At 23.6% G+C, this 19,094-nt stretch overlaps 3 protein-coding genes across 15 annotated transcripts in view; 2 read left to right on the forward strand and 1 right to left on the reverse strand.

The window, feature by feature from the left end:
- Positions 1 to 35: 35 nt before the first annotated feature.
- LOC551472 (trafficking protein particle complex subunit 10) lies at positions 36 to 5,646 on the forward strand. 3 transcript variants are annotated; one of them, XM_623867.5, is made up of 11 exons: positions 43 to 464; positions 906 to 1,123; positions 1,225 to 1,418; positions 1,545 to 1,740; positions 1,828 to 1,939; positions 2,016 to 2,203; positions 2,284 to 2,502; positions 2,650 to 4,080; positions 4,220 to 4,681; positions 4,837 to 5,158; positions 5,335 to 5,646. In XM_623867.5, the coding sequence occupies exons 1-11, from the start codon at positions 386 to 388 to the stop codon at positions 5,460 to 5,462; spliced, it is 3,549 nt and encodes a 1,182-aa protein (XP_623870.2). In that variant the 5' UTR covers positions 43 to 385; the 3' UTR covers positions 5,463 to 5,646. The 3 variants fall into 3 exon arrangements, with proteins under 3 accessions (XP_006571450.1, XP_623870.2, XP_026297739.1); XM_006571387.3 differs by lacking the exon at positions 5,335 to 5,646 and having other exon boundaries at positions 36 to 464; positions 4,850 to 5,122; XM_026441954.1 differs by lacking the exon at positions 43 to 464 and having other exon boundaries at positions 985 to 1,123; positions 1,218 to 1,418.
- A 1,624-nt stretch (positions 5,647 to 7,270) lies between these two features.
- On the reverse strand, positions 7,271 to 7,989 carry LOC724638 (H/ACA ribonucleoprotein complex subunit 3). The gene is made up of 3 exons (XM_001120529.4): positions 7,830 to 7,989; positions 7,557 to 7,599; positions 7,271 to 7,460 (listed from the first exon to the last, which is right to left on the reverse strand). The coding sequence occupies exons 1-3, from the start codon at positions 7,881 to 7,883 to the stop codon at positions 7,363 to 7,365; spliced, it is 195 nt and encodes a 64-aa protein (XP_001120529.2). The 5' UTR covers positions 7,884 to 7,989; the 3' UTR covers positions 7,271 to 7,362.
- Positions 7,990 to 8,733: 744 nt separating this feature from the next.
- Positions 8,734 to 19,094, forward strand: part of LOC413968 (dystrophin, isoforms A/C/F/G/H) — a 413,776-nt gene continuing 403,415 nt past the window's right edge. For 5 of the 11 annotated variants that reach the window (XM_026446488.1, XM_026446500.1, XM_026446494.1 and 2 more), the window contains exons 1-2: positions 8,735 to 8,827; positions 9,434 to 9,524. In XM_026446488.1, the coding sequence (XP_026302273.1) occupies positions 9,434 to 9,524 (91 nt within the window). In that variant the 5' untranslated portion in view covers positions 8,735 to 8,827. Of the gene's footprint in view, positions 8,828 to 9,433; positions 9,525 to 11,415; positions 11,447 to 12,622; positions 13,357 to 19,094 lie in introns of those variants that run through there. The other 6 variants (XM_026446492.1, XM_026446508.1, XM_026446499.1 and 3 more) reach the window with 5 other exon arrangements.

Raw genomic sequence — 19,094 nt, forward strand, 5'->3', positions numbered from 1 at the left:
TATATTCTTTACTTATAAACTTTCATTTAGAAATTAAATAATTTTTATTGCATAGAAGATTGCAATAAACATATATTGAATACGAGATATCGAAGTCTATAAGACTATCGATATTACATGACATGTTAAACGAAGATTTCAATTCCAACCTCAATGGAATTTGTTTAAAGGATTGAAAATGTTAGATTTATTATATTATGTTGAATTTCTATCTATTTGTGACGGATAAAACTATTATTTTTAATTTAATAAAGAAAAAATATTGAAATATTAAATATTTTATTTCAAGATAAACTGAAAAATAATTTTTATATAAAGTAATAAAAGTGACGTAAAGTTGTAATGATTAAAAGCAAGTTCGCGAAGCAACTGCCAATCTTTAGAAATGAATTGCAATGGGGGGTCGTCTTTGGGTGGTGAACATAGATCAGAAATCTTTATGGATATTAAACCAATTATTACATGTAAGTTAATTAATTAAAATTCTAATTATTTAACCTCTTTCTGATGACACTCTTAAGTATTGTTATTTACATTTTCTATGAACTATCAATTTTCATAATATTTTTCTTTTTTTTTTAATTAATAATATTTATGACATCAAATTATATGTTCAAAGCTATACAATGCATAATAAAAATTTTTGTTACAATTAAAATCTTTTTAATAATTTTACATTTATTATTTTAATGAACATATGTTATTTTAAATAGGTTAGTATTTTTTTATAACAAATATTTTTCTATATAGTACAATTTATTTTTATTAAATTATTATTAAATATATTATAGTTTTTTATTTTAATCATACTCATTAAATAATATATATTATACAATACATAATAAAACTTTCTATAATTTTTATTTATATTATTTTAATTTATTCTATTTATTTTTACAATATAGATGCAGGAGATGATAAATTATTTTCTACATTGGAAAATAGTTTGCTTCAAGCCATATCTGCTGATATGGTAGAATGGCGTAGATCATTTAGTAGACCAATTAAACAAGTTAAATTAGGAGCAACATTTTTGCCATTTTCCAAAGATGTTTTACCAACTGAAAAAGATTGGCATCTTATAAAACAGCCAATATTTCATATTTATTGGACTGAATGTTCTGTAAGTAGATTATTATAATTTTTTATATATTTTATAAGTAAAATTTTTTATACTTAGATATTTGTTTCATATTTTTCTCATTATTGATATTGAGATTACAGGATGTAGATACTTATAAATCAAATATCAGGGAAGACATAGATAATTGGTTGAAGATATTAACACAATATCATATTCAAGATTGGATGATTATTATAGTAGAAACTTATGATATAAAAAAAACTAATAAATTATTACCGAGAACAACAGTTCTAGATAAAATTCGTAGTGATTTTGCTGCAAAAAATGGTGATAGGTGAAGTAATAATTAATTGATAAATATTTAATAAACATATTTTATATATTATTTCTTTTTATTATATATGTTATATATTTATTAATATATGTATATTTATTATTTCATGTCAAATGTATTTTGTAGATGTTGTGCTGTTATAAATCCAATAAAATCAGAAATGCGATCAGCTGAATCATGGAGAAGTTTAATTAACCGTATACGTTATTTAATGCTTGTTGCATATGATAAAAGATTATCTCATTTTGAAGACATTATTAGAGAACAAAGAGAAAATAGAAATCATCCAAATTGGAATTTCTGTCATTATTTCTTATTACAGGTAAATTAAGATTTATATTTTTAATGATTATTTTTGTATTTTATGATATATAATTCTATAACTTTCAATTATAATTCACTTTTTCAGGAAGAGCTTGCATTTGTTTTACAAATGTTAGGATTATATGATGAAGCATTAGTACAGTATGATGAATTGGATGCTCTTTTTACACAATTTGTTCTTAATTCCAATGTAGGAGGTATATTTTCATTGTTTTTTTTTATTATTATTATTTTTTTAATTACAAAATTAATTTATTATTTAAAAATTTATAGATACACCAATTTGGTTAAATTTATTTCAAACTCCATTAAATAATTGGGGTGGTGTTAATTTAAATAATGGTATAAATCATCATTTAAGAAATCTTTTGGCTGAATGTAAAGCATCATTATTAGATCTTAGAAGTTACTTATTCAGTAGACAGTGTGCCATGTTATTATCACTTAATAAACCATGGGAAGTAAGTATAAAATAAAATTTTTATTTACAAAAAGCTTGATTTCATTATGAATATAAATATATAACTACAATTCAATTTAGGTTGCGCAAAGGTGCTTATCATTTGTTCATAATACATTAAGCGAATTACGTATATTAGAAGTTCAACGACCTGAAGGGTCTATTGAATGTTGGTCTTTTCTTTGTGCATTAGAAGTATTGCAAGCTTGTCAATTATCATCTTATAATATTGATAATAATCAACAACTGGATCTTTGCTCCTTACATACAGCTAGTTTATGGGCTCTTGCTAGAGATAAAGTAAGTTGCTAGAAGTACTAATTGTATAATTTTCTTAATTATAGAATTTTAAATAAATATTAGTTTATAAAATTATTTTTTAATTTTTTATATAAATTTTATTTCAATATTAATTACATAGTTAATCTTTATTATAATTTATTTTAGTTGGGAAATTTAGGAAAATTATGTGGATTAATGCCAGGAAATGAACCATCTAGTGAACAGTTACATACAGTTGTTTATTTAATAGCTGGTATGGGAGATTCTGAATCACATTTAGAGAGTAAATTAACACCTACTGATAAATTAAAAGAAGCACTTTCATCAAAAGAAGCATTTAAAAAACAATATCTTGAACATGCTGAATTGGCTATGGGTACCTATAAACATGTAGGTCGAATTCGATCAGCCAGATTAATTGGGAAAGAATTAGCTCAATTTTATAGTGAGCTTGGGGAGAACCAAAAAGCTGTTGCATTTTTATCAGATGCTTTAAAAACGTATACTGATGAAGGTTGGAATCATTTAGGAGCTCAAACTCAACTTGAATTGGCGCAATGCTACAAAAGAATGGATGATGTTGAGAAATATACAAAAATATGTGCTGCAATTGCTAGTTTAGATGTATTACACATTACTGTGCGAAATACTTATTTTGAAGAAATGTTTGGATATATGAAAATGATCTCATCCCCACAACCTTTATTCATAGAATTTGGATGTGCTTTTGTGATACATAGTATGGAAATTAAAGTGATGGATAAAATTGTTCAAGACTGTGTAGTTAATATTGAAATAAGTATACAAAGTTTATTTCCTAGAGAAGTAAATTGCACTAAAGCATCTATATCTGTTGAAGAAATTCAAAAACCTTTAATATCTAATAAAAAAAAAGGTTCAAAATTAATACCTGAACCATTAATACCATTGTTATCAAAATGTACTTTAGAAGATATGAAACCATTTGATCCAAGTTTACTTCAATTACAAGTATATTCATATTTAGATTATAAAGAAGATAAAAGTCTTGGATCTGCTAGTGTTATACACAGAAACACTAAGCCTATTGTAAGACGTTCTGATAGTACAAAACATAGAAAACCATCTGTAAATGCAAAAGGTGATTTTAGCAAAGCGTTATTATGTGATGAATTCATTGTAAAACCAGGTATGAATACATTTATATTAACTAGACGTGTTGATCAACCTGGTTTTTACAAAGTTGGTCAAATATCGTTAGTTATTGAAGAAAAATTGGAATTTTTATCTCCTATTTTAAATCCTCGATTGTGTTACGAAGTAGCTAAAACTCAGCCTATAATTTCCATGAAATGTGGTAGAGATTTATTGGCAGGCCTTATTCAAGATATAGAACTAGTTATTATGAGTGGAAGTATAAAAATAACAAAAGAAATGAAACTTAAATTACGTACGTCTAGGGGATTAATAATAAAAGTTGATAGCTCGCAAGAAATAATGTCTAAAGAATTAGAAATATCACTGCCACTTTGTGAGCCATTTCAAACAATACAATTAAAATTTAAAGTTTTAGCTGAATTACCACCAAAGAAAGATTCATTATCAATAGAACATAAGGTACTTTTTTTATATATTTGTATTATTTTAATGATCATAATTATAAATTATGTATATATTATAAAAAATTATATGTATAAAAAAAGAAAATATTTATAAATATTTATGTACTTTTTATTTATATATTATATTTTTATAGTTGAATATACAATGTCCATGGGGTTTAGAAGAAAGCATTCCTTTACATTTTGGTCCACCACTTATGTCAAATATGAAACTTCATACAGCAAAACAAAGAAAATTTCTTCAAATAATTGTAACAGGATTAACAAATCATCTTCTACAATTAATTGAGCCAGAATTAACAACAGTAACATCAATAGATGTTAATTTTAAGAGTTTAAATCCTATTGCTGGTCAAAGATTAGTAATAGGTAATGGAATAAATGTATCATTTATGTGGGAACTTGAAATTGGTAAAGATGAAAAATCTTTGATGCCAATTAAGACTGATTTTCGTGTAAAATATATATCAATCAATGATACTGAAAATCTGAATGATTCACATACTAATGATGATCCTTTGCAAATTCATAATTTACAAAGAATGGAAAAAGCATCCAGTCTTTATAGATGCAATTTCGATATTACAGATTATGTGGTAAGAGTATAATTATTTGATTTTTTGTTTAAATTAATAAACTTACAGTTTATGTAAAAATTTCTTTAATTGATAATTTAATTAAATGTAAAATATAAAATTTATTTTAAAAATATTTCAAAAAGGTGAGTTTCTATTTATAATATCATTTCCAGACTTTATTTACAGTGTCTTCAAAAGTTGAAGCAGCTGGAAATGGAGGTGAATTTTGTCGTGCTGGTAGCATGTGCCATCTTTATCTTACAGTAACACGTATGTTACCTAGTCCAAATCCAAATCCTTCACCACAATTAATGTATGAAGTTCTTGCTGATCAAGCTATGTGGGCTGTGTGTGGTCGTACTGCTGGTATTGTGTCTTTGGAAGTACTAGAAAAACAAAGTGTCACATTAGACGTGATGCCATTAACTAGTGGTTATTTACCTCTTCCTATTGTTAGATTGTCTCGATATATTCCTGCACCAGAATCAAAAAGTGGTAAGTGTTATAATATATAATATATTAAAATTTACAATAAAATTTAATATATTTATATATTAATATATAATATATTTATATATAATATATAATATATTATACATATTAATATAATTTTTATATTTTTATAAATTTGTTAACTTTATTAATCACAAACATTTATTAACTTTTTTAAGATATGATTCGTAAAAGTGAAATAGTTTCTAGTTCAAGACTAGAACCATTTAGTCCTGGTCAAGTTTACAATGCTAGTAAAGCACAGCAAGTTCATGTTTTACCAGCAGCACCTTCAGAAGCAAATTGAATACAGATATTGGTATTAAAAATGTATAATACACCTATGGCATTATTAAGTGCAAATTGTATGTATATTTATCAAGTCAGTTTCTATGTTATTTGGTATATTTCTATGATACTGAGTAATATTATTATTATTAATTTATTATTCATTATATTAAGCTTGTTTATGTTTTTATATTTTTAAATTGAAATTTGAGTTTTGGACAAACAGAATTTATATATATTGTTTGAAATTATATGTTTATATAATGTTTGTTCAAAAATCAAATTTTAATATGCATCACTGTACATTTATATAATAAGAAATTATAAACTTAAGTTCTGCCATTAAAAAGCAGAGAAACAATATGACAATATTTGAATAGTAAGTCAAATTCCAAAGTTTTTTAGTTCTATAATACAATTATAATATGATCTTTTTTTCATATAATAATGTGATTTATGTTTTAGCAAACTTATTAAATAATGTTAATTTTCTAATATTGTTATGTAGTCCATATATAATATTCAATCAATATATTTTCTTATTCAATTTAATTTAAAATAAATCGTAAAAAATTTATTATTTTTAATATATGTACTTATAATTTTTTCATTATGTACATATAATAGCACAATTATCTTAAATTGTCTTCTATTTTTTAAATATTTGATTTTTGATTGATGAATGATTTTTATGAATTAAATTTATGATAAAATATTCATGATGATATTTGATTTGAAAATTCTTAGAAATTATTTTAATTATAAGATGATTGAATATTTTTTTGTTGAGTACAATTCTGTAAAATCTGTATAAAAGTTTATCAAGAATATACTCATAATATTGAATAAGGACTTGAAATTATACATAGTTTGTATAATATAAACAATATAAAAATATCAAGAAAAAATAATTAACATCTCAAGGATAAGGATGTTGTGTTCTATAATAAATATTTGTGAAAAATGTAAGTATATGTAAGTATATATAAAAAGAACAAGAAATATTAATAATATAAATATTATTTATATTATATTTAGTTTTTCGTTTCATTGTTCAAAATATAAATATTGCAAAAGGTATCGTTATATTGCCATGTTAATTAAGAAATTGCCTTTTGATTTAATAAATATTTCCATTTACCATGTAAATAAGATAATTATTGTAATACTCAATATAATATTTATATGTTAGAAAATGTTAAAATTCGACATTTATATAATATAAAATAATATTTTCCAATGATATAAAATGTATTTACAAAATATCATGGAAAAGTTTATTTCTATATTATTTATTAATTAATAGATAGGTATAAAACATTATGGATAAATCAATAGATATATATTCAAATTTATATGAAATTAAATCAATATGTATATTTTTAATTATTTTTAATGCAAAATATTAAATTTCATTTTTATATGATAAAAATGAAGATACATATAAACAGTGATCAGACAGATCAATTGTGTATCTATTGTTATTTTGCATTTTAAATTTAACATAACATATATAATGAAAATTGTAATATTAAAAATTATTAATACAAGTTGAAGTTTGTATTAATAATTGTATAATCCAGAAAAATTTTAATTTGTTTAATAATATAAGCAATTATTCATAAAATTCTAAAATATTTCTGACATAATGTTAAGATTACGAAAATGTTAGTTTTATGTAATTCCAAGATTATTTGATAAAATTGTATCCTACTCAAAATAATTACATATTGTACAATAAATTAAAATATAATTTTTATTTTTTATATGTACATGTTAAGATGAATTAAATTCTGAATAAACAATTTTATTAAATAAAATGAATAATTAATCCATTACATATAAAATATTTATTGTATTTCAAATATAATTTACATTAAATAGAGATACATATGATACATATGAAATTAAGTAAAATATTAATAAGTAGGTGCTGGTTGTTGTGTGAGTAACAAACCAAATCTTCTTTTTAATGTTATTCTTTCTCTTGAATATTTATCTTCTGGAGAAAATCGAGCTGAAATCGTTTTTTTATTATTATTATTATTATTATATATTTTATGAAATATTAAGTTATTTCGTCACTTTATAAAATAAAATAAAATCTATTTACCTGGATGGGCTGATAATGTCGGTTTTCCATTTGGATCAATTTTCTATGAAACAAAAATACATATTTATATATATAAATAAAATAAAAAATAAGGTTATAATATAAGGTTATAAATATAAGGTTATAAATATATATTATACAAAGCAGAAAAATTTAACGTTTTCATTTGTTAAAAGAGTATAATATATAAATGCAGAAAAGAAATTCATTTTGGATTTCAGTAATAAATATATATAAAAATTTATAATAAAAAATATATTTCATATTTATTACCTTTAATGTGTATACTCGATTTCCATCTTTATTTAAATAATACATTAAATACATTTTTGTATTTTAATTTTTATTTAATTTTATTTAATTTGTGTAACTTGTGTTTTACGTTTGTTTTTAATTTCAGCCTCGTGGTCAATTGTTTTTTTTATATACATATATATATATATATATATATATATATTCTAATTTTGACGCATGCGTAGAATGACTTGAAAATAACTCGATCGATTACGCAGATCGATTCATGCGATTTTAAATTTAAAAACTTTTAATTAATAAAAAGAATCAAATTAAGATAATTTGATTTAAAAATAGCACTATATTTTAATAACAATTTTTTAAAATAAAAATTAATTTTAAATTTAAATAATAATAATAAATAAAATAATAAATAAAGCCTATTTAACAATATAAATATAAACTATAATTTTAATGATTAAATTTCATATTTCATAAATTATTATTTAAGATAATATTTTTTCACGAGATTTATAAGATATATTTTTATCAAATTATTTTAATTTTCAGTGAATTTTTTCTTTATTATATTTATTATTTACGAATTGTTATAAAATTTTGATTTCAAACAATTCATAATAATTTTATATTATATTCAATTTTAATTTTAACTATGTTGATATTATGCATTTTAAATGAATTAAATAGTGAATGATGTTCTTTCTACTAACAAAGAAGAAGTTAAATGTGACTCGTACTTGTGTCTCGTGGACGAAAGCTCTCGTTCACACATGCAACTAACAGATCCGTGGGTGTAGAAGTTCTGACAATTCTTCTTACCAAAGTCGACATTCAAACACGCATGGCCGATGTGACGAACCATCAGATAGTCACAATATAGAGTGTTACTTCCGTTGACAAGTAAATCATTGTCAGTGTGAAACGAGTATTGCCCGTAACAGTATATTTAGTCGTAGTTCTAATCAAAATTCTCGTTTTTATAAACATTTTTCTAATGTTTCTCGACGATATTTAAGGTACTTATATGTATATTGTTTATAAATTCATGTTCATGGAATGATAATTTACGATTTGATTTATATAATTTGCTATTGCTATATTTAATCATTAATATCTAATTATTAATACGCATATCGTATTAATTTCATTTATGAAAACTTTATCAATGTGAACTTCAAATGAAATTCAAAAATTGAATTGAAAAAAATTTTTTTAAATATAATTATATAATTTTTATATGATAAATTTTATTTATTTGATTTTACATATTGATTTTATTATCGTCTCTTATTTTTAATAATTTATTCAACAGTAGTAAGAAGAAATTAAAAAAAATATTTATTATTAAAAAAAATTATTTGAAATATTTTAACTTATAAAAAATTATATTTATTTAAGATTGAAATTATGTTTGAGAAACTTTACTTAAATTGTATTATCTATAGACATTCTATCCGTAAAAAATATATTGATATTGATATATTGATTAAAACTAACGTGATTTTGATTGTAGTTTAATGTATATTGTATGAATTATAATGTTATATATAAAAAATTCTATTTTATTATAAACAGAATTTTTTTCAAAATATTCACAACAAAAATTATTTATATTTTTATAGATGCAATCAAGAAAAATTCGTTGGATTATTCAAATTGAAGAAAATCCATGGCAAGGTGAGAGCGTCGAGAAGCAAATTTCTTGCATTAAAGGTAATATCAATTTAAAAATTGACAAAATATATATAATTTATATTTATGTATATATATATATATAAAAAAAAACAAAAATTTTTTTATAATAGAAAATTTTTTATAATTTTATAATTTGATAAATAAACAAAATAAATTTATTTATATAAATTAGTTAATGGATTCACTAAAAAAATAAAACAAAGTGTAAAGCACTTTTTTTCACTTTTTTATTTTATAGTATCGATAAAACACACATACTCTTCATTCATTTGCTAGGAAAGCATACTTATTGGCGCTATATGTCATTTACGTAATTATAAATAGCAGTGATCAACACGATCACGTTTCATTCCACGTTTTACCTTGATCTGTAATATAAAAATATAAAAAAAAAAAAAAAATTATTACATATATATACATAGATAGTTTTTTTTAATTAATATAATGATCGAATTATAAATTCATTTATAAAAAGTTTTTCAAATAAAAATTAATGCAATATTATTATTATAAATAAAAACTAACAAAAGTATATTCAAAATCTTATGTATGTGATCATGTTTTAACATTATATATTTTTATGAATTATATAAATTTTTATTATATCGTCTTTTTTACGCGATTTAAATAAAATAATTTAATATCATTGATGATGTGTGTCACTCTCATTTGATAATCGATAAATCAAAATTTTTAAATTTGTTTTTATTTATTTTATTTTGTTCTTTTATTATTGTTTTTTATTTTTGTTATAAGAAATATAATTATTTCGTATTTATAAAATATATATTTTAACGAAATAAAAAAAAATTTAATTAATTTTTCAAATCTCACTTCTCTTATTTAAATTGTTTAAAGTAATAAAATATATAAAATTCAAAATATTATTTATATAATTTAAATAATATATATCTCATTTTTTATATTATATATAATATAATTTTCAATATTGATAAAAATTTTCTTTTTTCCATGCTATAATTTGCATGTGATGATATTTTTAGAATATTTTTAGAATGTGATATTTCTGATTAATTCCTTTTTATGTAGGAATAGCAGAAAATTTATATAAACTTTATAAAATTGAATATTTTAATAAAATTGCAAACTGTTAATTTTTTTAAATACGAAAATGAAGATTTTAATGTTTTTAAAATTATAATGTTTTTAAATCAAATATAGCTATGTTTAATTTTATATATGTGTTAATATAACATCAAAATTACTTTTCGATATTCAAATAAATTTAATATTTGATGCGTCGGCGCTAACTTCCAGAAAGAAGATCGCCTACGAGGCAAGCTTCTGAACCTTGCAGTATCGCGATAGACTGCATTGAAAGAGGTTCTTTACGAAATTCGTGCGATTATATTTTGTCATTTTATTTATAAGAATTTCACTTATCCAGATTCAATTATGAATATAATAATTTGTTTTTAGTAAAATTCAAACTTTATGAAATTAATAAATTTTTAAAAACTGGACTACATAAAGCATTTTAAAACATTTTTAAAAAGTGTAATAACTAAAGATTGAATGTATTATTTATTAAAATGAATATATTTATTAAAACTATAATAAAATATTATTGTAATAATTTTTAATAATTTGATTATAAATATTGAAAATTTAATTTATGATATGATTCTTCAAATTTTATATAAAAAAATTAATTATAGTGTATAATTTATACAAATAAAACAATTAAATATTTTAACATTATTACTAAGAATTCTTATATTGAATTGAAATATAATTTTCAATATTATAAAAAAAAGTGTGATTTGTTTTATGGTGCATAGTTATAATATATAATATACAATGAATTCAATAATCATGTGTGTATCATAAATTATGTATTTTAAAATACATATGTGTAAGATATTTTTTGTGATTTTAAATGCAAATACAAGCGGGAAGAAATATGGATGATGATATTTGTAAGTATATTGAATAATAAAATTGAGTTATTAATTTGTAATTGTTTGTATTATCATAAAAAGTTTTTATTATCATTTTATTATTTATTATATTATTTAAAAAAAATCATGATAGATATACATGATTATATGTACAAATTAGATGAATAATGTATATATATATCTATATATATATGTATATATATACATATATCTAAAATTGAACAAATTCGAAGAAAAAAAGATGAGGGGGAAAGACGCTGTGGGAGGTCTCTAATACAAAGATGTAAATGCATTTCCTAGAATTGCATTAATCTTATTACATGTTGATTTTGCCTAATTTTTATAGTATGAATTATTTATTGAAATACATATAACGATTGGAATCTTAAAATTAAAATAATTATTAAAACATTTATATTTATATTAATTTAATTTATTTTATTGAACTTATTCAGATTATTATTTCTAGTCTTATTATACTAATTTTAATAATATTTATACAAAAAGTTATTTGTGAGATGACAATAAATAAAATCTAAAATCTTTTTATTGATCTATACGATTCACCTCTTTCTACCTGTTCCATTCTAATGTTTCATGCGAGAGAGACTACTTCTTTCGATTTCTGAGATCCTGTTTACCTGTGATACATTGGGCCTTATGGTTCGCGAGAAAGAGCCTGTTTCAGTATTTGTAGATTATAATTTTTTTATCTTCATGAAACTTAAAATTATAATCAATTTTTTATAATACGGTAAAGGCAAGTTTTTGATAAATTATTGATTGACATTTATCAATTTTCTATAAGCTATATAAATATATTTATCATATAATTATCATATAATAATATGTATTCTTTACATATTTTATAAACGCAATGTTTTAAGTGCAATAATAAAATTGATTTTTAAATCTATCATTTTGATTCAATAAATTATTAAATAATTTTAATTTATTTTAATTAACTAAATGGATTCAAATTTTTAACATTCCTTTCATTATATTGTTTTCTTATGTGAACAATAAATAAAATCCCACGATATGTTAGGGAAAGGAAGAACCATTCAAAAATAAAGGAAAGAATAAAATAATCCATAGAAAGAAATGAGACAAAAAGACAGTATACATTGCTAGAGGGCAGGTAAAAGAGGGGGAAGTTGGGCCTTACTTGTCCTGAACTCCGAGGTTGCCAGTTTGCTCGAGACTCGGCTGGTGTGTAGTTCGTTCGGCGGTTTATTGACGTTCGTATGAAAGTAAGAACGTTTATATTTTTTCCTTTTATATTTTTGACTTACGAATTAGCTATTATTTGTATTCTTTTCATCTCAATATCATTAAATATTTTTATTTCTTTATCTGTCTTGCCGTGTTCAATGTTTGTTCTTCGTATGAAAAAGCAACGATACTGTGACTTCACATATAAGTTCCAATCGCATCAAAGATTGTAAAGGCATAAAAGAAACGCCATCGTTAGTAGGAATAAGATAAACAAGGAAAAGAGATAAAAAGAAAAAGAATGTGAGAAAAAAAGAAAGAGTGCACGAGAAAAAGAGAGAGAAAGTTAAAAGTTTATGTGTGTTAGTGAGAACGTATTTGCGCATACGGGTGCAGTGGTCTTCTTGACAGTGTAGAATCAACAAGTGTCGCGTAAGGATCGCTGTTGTCGCGCGTTGTGCGCGCACGATTCTAACCTCATCGTCGAAATCGGTTCGAAGTTCGGTTCTATTCATTTTATAGTTAACAATTGTTATTATTCCCAGTATTAGTTTTTTATTTTCTATAGTGGAACTTGTGATAATCTGTATTTAGCATAATCGTAATCGATGTGATATTTTGTGCTTTTCACTAACGTGCCCTTGGATATTGTTACGTCGCCGATTCAGTGACTGCGTCTCTACAAAGTCTCAAGATGGAAGTCGTTTACATAGGTATGTCAGTCCGCAATTATGATTTTATTATACGGAATCTTTTGAATATTTTTACTTTTGATTGTTTTTTACGTTAAAGATTAATATCTTAATTTATTTTTATTTTTTGATTATATCTTATATCATATAATATCTTGATATCTTAATATTAGCTAAGAATTGTCTGGTATTAAAAAATTTATTTGAAAGTAAGAAAGCCGGTAAGAAAGTAAGAAATTTATTTGAAAATAAATCATTTATCTCGATTTCCTTTTAAATTTAACTTATGTTAAGCTATATTCAAGATTATATATTAAAGAACAATTAAAAGTTTAATACTATGTAAATATTAATAATTAATTTGTTAGGATTAATTTTATATTATTTACACATTATAATTTGAATAATATTTTTCATATTTACATATATTTGATAAAATTTTAATATGTTTTGTATATGAAAATTTAAAAAATATATAATATATATAATAAATATAAGTATATATAAAATATTAACTAAATTATTTTATTATTTATATATATGTATTTTTCCATTCTCATCATCAGTAGGTAATGAGGTTATCTGTATTCTTTATCTAATCGACGAAATATTTATTCAGTATATGTGCAAAATGCATATATATTATATGAAGAAAGAGGTATGGAACACGTGTATGTCAAGAATGATAACTGGACTGCGTAAGTGGTGTCATTTAGATTAGAATGCGTGCTTCATGTAGTAGTATTAAATTCGATGAACTTATACATTGTATACATATTTACTATTCATAAAATATGAAAAGTGGAATTTCGAGAAAAGTACATACGTATCATTTAATTCAATTATATTTTCAAAAATGTAATTTTAAAATTTTTAATTTGATTAATTTTTATAATTTGATTTTTTTTACATATTTGTTTTCTTTTATAATAGTAAAAGAATTAACCTTTATATTGCAAATATACCACAGACATTATAATAGGTTAATATGTGTTTATCGACAGAATTTCTAATTACTAGGTATGAGAACAATGGGGTATTCTTGAGGAAAAGACTGAAATCTCATTCGTTAAATAATTCGCGTAAAATTGATTGTATTAATTGACTTATTAATGCATAAACGATTATATGATTGTCACGGTAATTAGAAGGCGTAATTTCATTTTTTACCTGCTTAATTTTATTATGATGTAGTAGCACGAATCATCGTTGATGTAATAAGTATAATAACTCGTTTCTGATAAATTTATCACTGTTCAATTTTCATCATAAATTCAAAATTCAAATCATACATTTGTTAAAATAATAGATTCTTTGTTTTCTTCATTTCAATGAGTCTATTTTAGCGATAGACAAAAATCGATTGTATATCTTTAATTAATTAAATAATAAATTATAAAAATATTAATAACAAATTATGAGTTGAATATGAAAAAAACGATTCTACTTGTTATCATGTGAATCTTTAATATATAATACGTAATTTTTAAAATATTTTTATTATCAATCTATATATTGTATTAATATATTATATTAAACTCAAGATATTTATCAAAAATTATAATTTTATAATATCAGTTTTATTTAAAATTTCCATGATAAATTTTTATTTAATTCAATTGATTCTAAATCATTGAATTAGTTCCAATTTTTTAAATAATTAATTAATTTAGTTCAAATAATTTCCAATTTTTTTCGAGTTATTTTATTTCAATTTAATATAGTTTGATTCTATATAATTTAATTCGATATGAAACAATTCTATACAAATAATATTATTAAAAATATTTCAAGAATATATTTTTTAAATTTATAATTTATGCATTTTATATTATAATTTATATATCTTAAATTTATAATTTATTAAAGAAAAATAAATGACATATTATACTATGAAAAAAACTATGAAATATGTATAATTAATGTACATATTGTACATTATGTAGTCTTTTATATATGGTACTAATAACTACATGAATTCATAATACTAAATACTTTATTATATTATATCTATAAAACAAATCGATAATTTTAAAATGGATTAATTTGACATAACTCATGTAATTGATACGAACAGGTTACGATTAATTGTTTCCGTATTCAAATGTTATGAAATTATCATATTCTATTAATTAGCATTTAATATTCGATATGTGTTCATTAATACTGCTGATTTCAATTAAAATTTAAATGTAAATTCTTATCATTTTTTTTTAAATACTAGACATCAAATATTATATTTATTAAATGCATTCATTATTAATATAATTTTTACATATTTACATATTAGATCTATTAAAAGATATATTCTATTATATTTTTTTTTCAATTTGAATGAATACGATTAATTATAATCATATTATAATATAGATAAAAATAATTTTTTGTTATCGTATTTCATTAAAAAAGTCAAGAGACATTATTTAATTTTATATATATATATAATATAAAATGTTTCATTCATAGGTACATGCTGAATTACATATTTATATGCTGAATTCAATAAAGAACAGAAGAAAAATATATTTTTACGTCGATTATATTGAGAGATGACTGAAAATATACGCTGAATTGAACACATTAAATACTAGGACGCTAGTGTGAACATTACGCGATCCCATCAATTCATTTGACCTGTGAACTTCAGATGATGGTGCGTTTAGGGCCAACGACACGCGTTCCAAGTATACGCACCAGAGAAGATGCAATCTTCGTGGTTGGTAGTTCTCGTTTCATTGTCATCTCGTTTAAACCATTATTCTCTACATTGACAGTTATCCTAGGCAGTTAGCTTGTTCGCAAAGTGCACGTAGTGCTCTTCTTGCTTTCAGGCTAGTGTCGATCAATGAAAAGGCGACACTGAATAGTTTATAGTCGAAAAGCGTTTAAAAGCTTTGCGACTTTTAAGCCGTCAGTACGATCACAAAGAATAGACACGCAAAGTGCGTTTGAATAAATATATATTGCTGGCCTAGATACACTTTTCCCGCCTTTTTGTGGTTTGAGCTATTGTACATAGTTAATTCTCATCATCTCTTTTCTAATAAAATATGTTTCCTTGATATTATTTTTTATTTTTTAGATGCGGTGTGATAGTAAAAGAATAGAAACATCGATTGACATATCTTCATAGTTAGCGAAGAAAATAATCACGAGGTTGTGACTTCTTACGACTGTTCTCAAGTTCTACTATGAAATTACAAACATTAATCGTAACTACTGTGTTAAGTAAGGATATTTATAGACCAATTTTCTGTCTTGCGCAAAGAATTAAGAGTTCCTCGACCGCCACACTGTTTACGACAAAATTAAGGTAATTTATCGTAAAATCGACGACGCGCAACCTCTTTCTCCACGGTTAGCTCTTTATTACATTTTTTCGGATCTTTCTCTCTTCATTTTCTCGATATTTGCATCTTTTTAATGAAGAGGCGACATCGAGTGGTTTTGAGCATCTCGTTCAGAGGCCTTTTCGATGCTTAACGATCTAGCAAAAAAGAAAGAGAAAGAATAAGGGACAAAGTAAGGCGAACGGTTCGAAGAAGAAAAAAGGGAGAGAATCAGGTTCAAGATCGTTAATTCCGACTTTGCCGAGGCAGTTGGTGCATTCAAGAATGATGCGTAAGAGCTCCCGCTCGACGTAGAATCATGACTCGATCTCGATACGTATAATTCTCTAGGAGATTCGAGCTTGAATATAAAGATACCTGTATGGAGAGCATTTCTCTTGCAAGTGGTAGTTGACTCGCGAAAAATGCTACGTCCTTGAGGTAACTGATACTCGAGATCGTGCTGTGACAGCGATATTGCAAACCTAGTGCACTATCGATGGCGTAATGGTTATATATACTAATATAATCAAAAGATTACTATGATTGTAAATATAGATATTTCTATATCCAAAGATTTATTTATATCTTACTTTTTCTTTTTCTTTTTCTTTTAATTACTATATAATATAATTAAAAATCAAGCTTTGGAATGAAATATATATATATACGATTATAAAGTTGGATATAAGTTAGTACAAAGAAACAATATATAATCATTCTTATTTGATTCACGGAAAAAATGACTCATAAGCGCTTTTGTAAGCGATAAAACGCAAACGATAAAAAATCCAAGGTTTCTTTTTAGAAAGTTGGATAGGTGTCAGTGCAACGACATTACTCGTGAAATATTTGTTTCGTTGATTTACTCTAATGAATGTGCTTATAGTGGAGAAGAGAGCGCGTGTTAGCGCGCATTTAGCTAAGTTTAGCGGTGGTTTCAGATGGCTGGCACTGTTTTCTCGCCGATGTATTATCGAGGCGTTAACAGCATTACGCGCTTCGAACTTGCGGTTCGTTCAACCCTTGTAATCGGGAAAGGGTAGATCGCTAGCAATTGTTGCAGGCTCAAAAATCATTCGAGCAGGAATATCGAAATTTGTATTTCAATCAAATCAAATATTCGTTCGTGTAGACGCAAATCCATCTAAAAATTAAACGATATATTTATATGTTCTATAATTTTATTCCATTTTTCGACAACGAAGTTTTCAGCATTTATCAAAAGCTATGATTAATTTTATGTGACGTGTATATTTCATTTAATATAACGGCGTATGCAATATTTTCTCGCGTATACTTCATACTTGGCCATCTCTGTTTACATTAGTTGCTTTGAAAATGAACCAGCAGATGTGCATGTGCGTATAAACACTTGAATCCAGCTTTGGGTTCCAGAAGACGTTAAGGGAATTTCGTTACAGATAGTTTGTACGACACGTGAATACAACTGTTTCGTTTCTTGTAACTTCGATACATTCGATCCGATATAAGTTGATAATATGTAGATTGCGATAGTTCAAAAATCAATAGATTTGAGAATGATTTGACATAACAGTTTCATGGATTAGATGCATACTACTAATAGATTTCCTATATTTTACTGTTACATATATGGAACTATATTGTGGAAAATATCGAGTTATAAATAATTCTGTATTTGCTTACAATATTTTTCTTTATATAGTTTCCATCTGATATGAATTAAAACGATTTCATTGCCTTCTTCAAATAACTAGGGAATCAATCTTGCGATTTGAGTAAATTATCTCATTATTAGTATCAATTTAGATACAGTATTTAAGTAGATAAATTGCATTTTAACTATGTTTCTAATATCAATTTAATCCGATAAGGAAATATTTGATATTGATTAAAACGACAATAAGTATTCGCGTTAAGATTCACGTTTTCCGTTTGATACTACGAAAGCTGAATGACCTCGGCTTTGAAATTCCGTTATATTCATCATGTGCAATCATCTCTAAACTTGTCGTCTATCATATATCTTCTTGTCAATAATGATTAAAAATACAGGATTCTTTCGAATTATATACAAGAAATATCTTTTTAAAATTCATAAGAAACTTATAACTTATATGTGAATAGAATGAATTTCTGAAATCCTGTGTTAAAGTGTTGAAATAGAAAAATATATATATATATATATATATATATATATATATATATACATTCTAAATATTCAATCGACAGATAATCTGGCATTGTACAGTTTAAATAACTTCCAGAAACGATAGAAATTCTTCGCAACCGGACTCTAACCGATTTCTATCCGTGAATCATCATCATCATCCGTTCGTAAGTCGAGTTTCCAAGTGAGAAGATATTTTTAAACAACAAGTTAACTCATCCTCCCAAGTTAACGAGTAAATACCATCCTATTAGTAGCATGGGTAACGTGTATCGCCA

Source organism: Apis mellifera, linkage group LG1, assembly GCF_003254395.2.
Source record: "Apis mellifera strain DH4 linkage group LG1, Amel_HAv3.1, whole genome shotgun sequence".
NCBI lineage: Eukaryota > Metazoa > Arthropoda > Insecta > Hymenoptera > Apidae > Apis > Apis mellifera.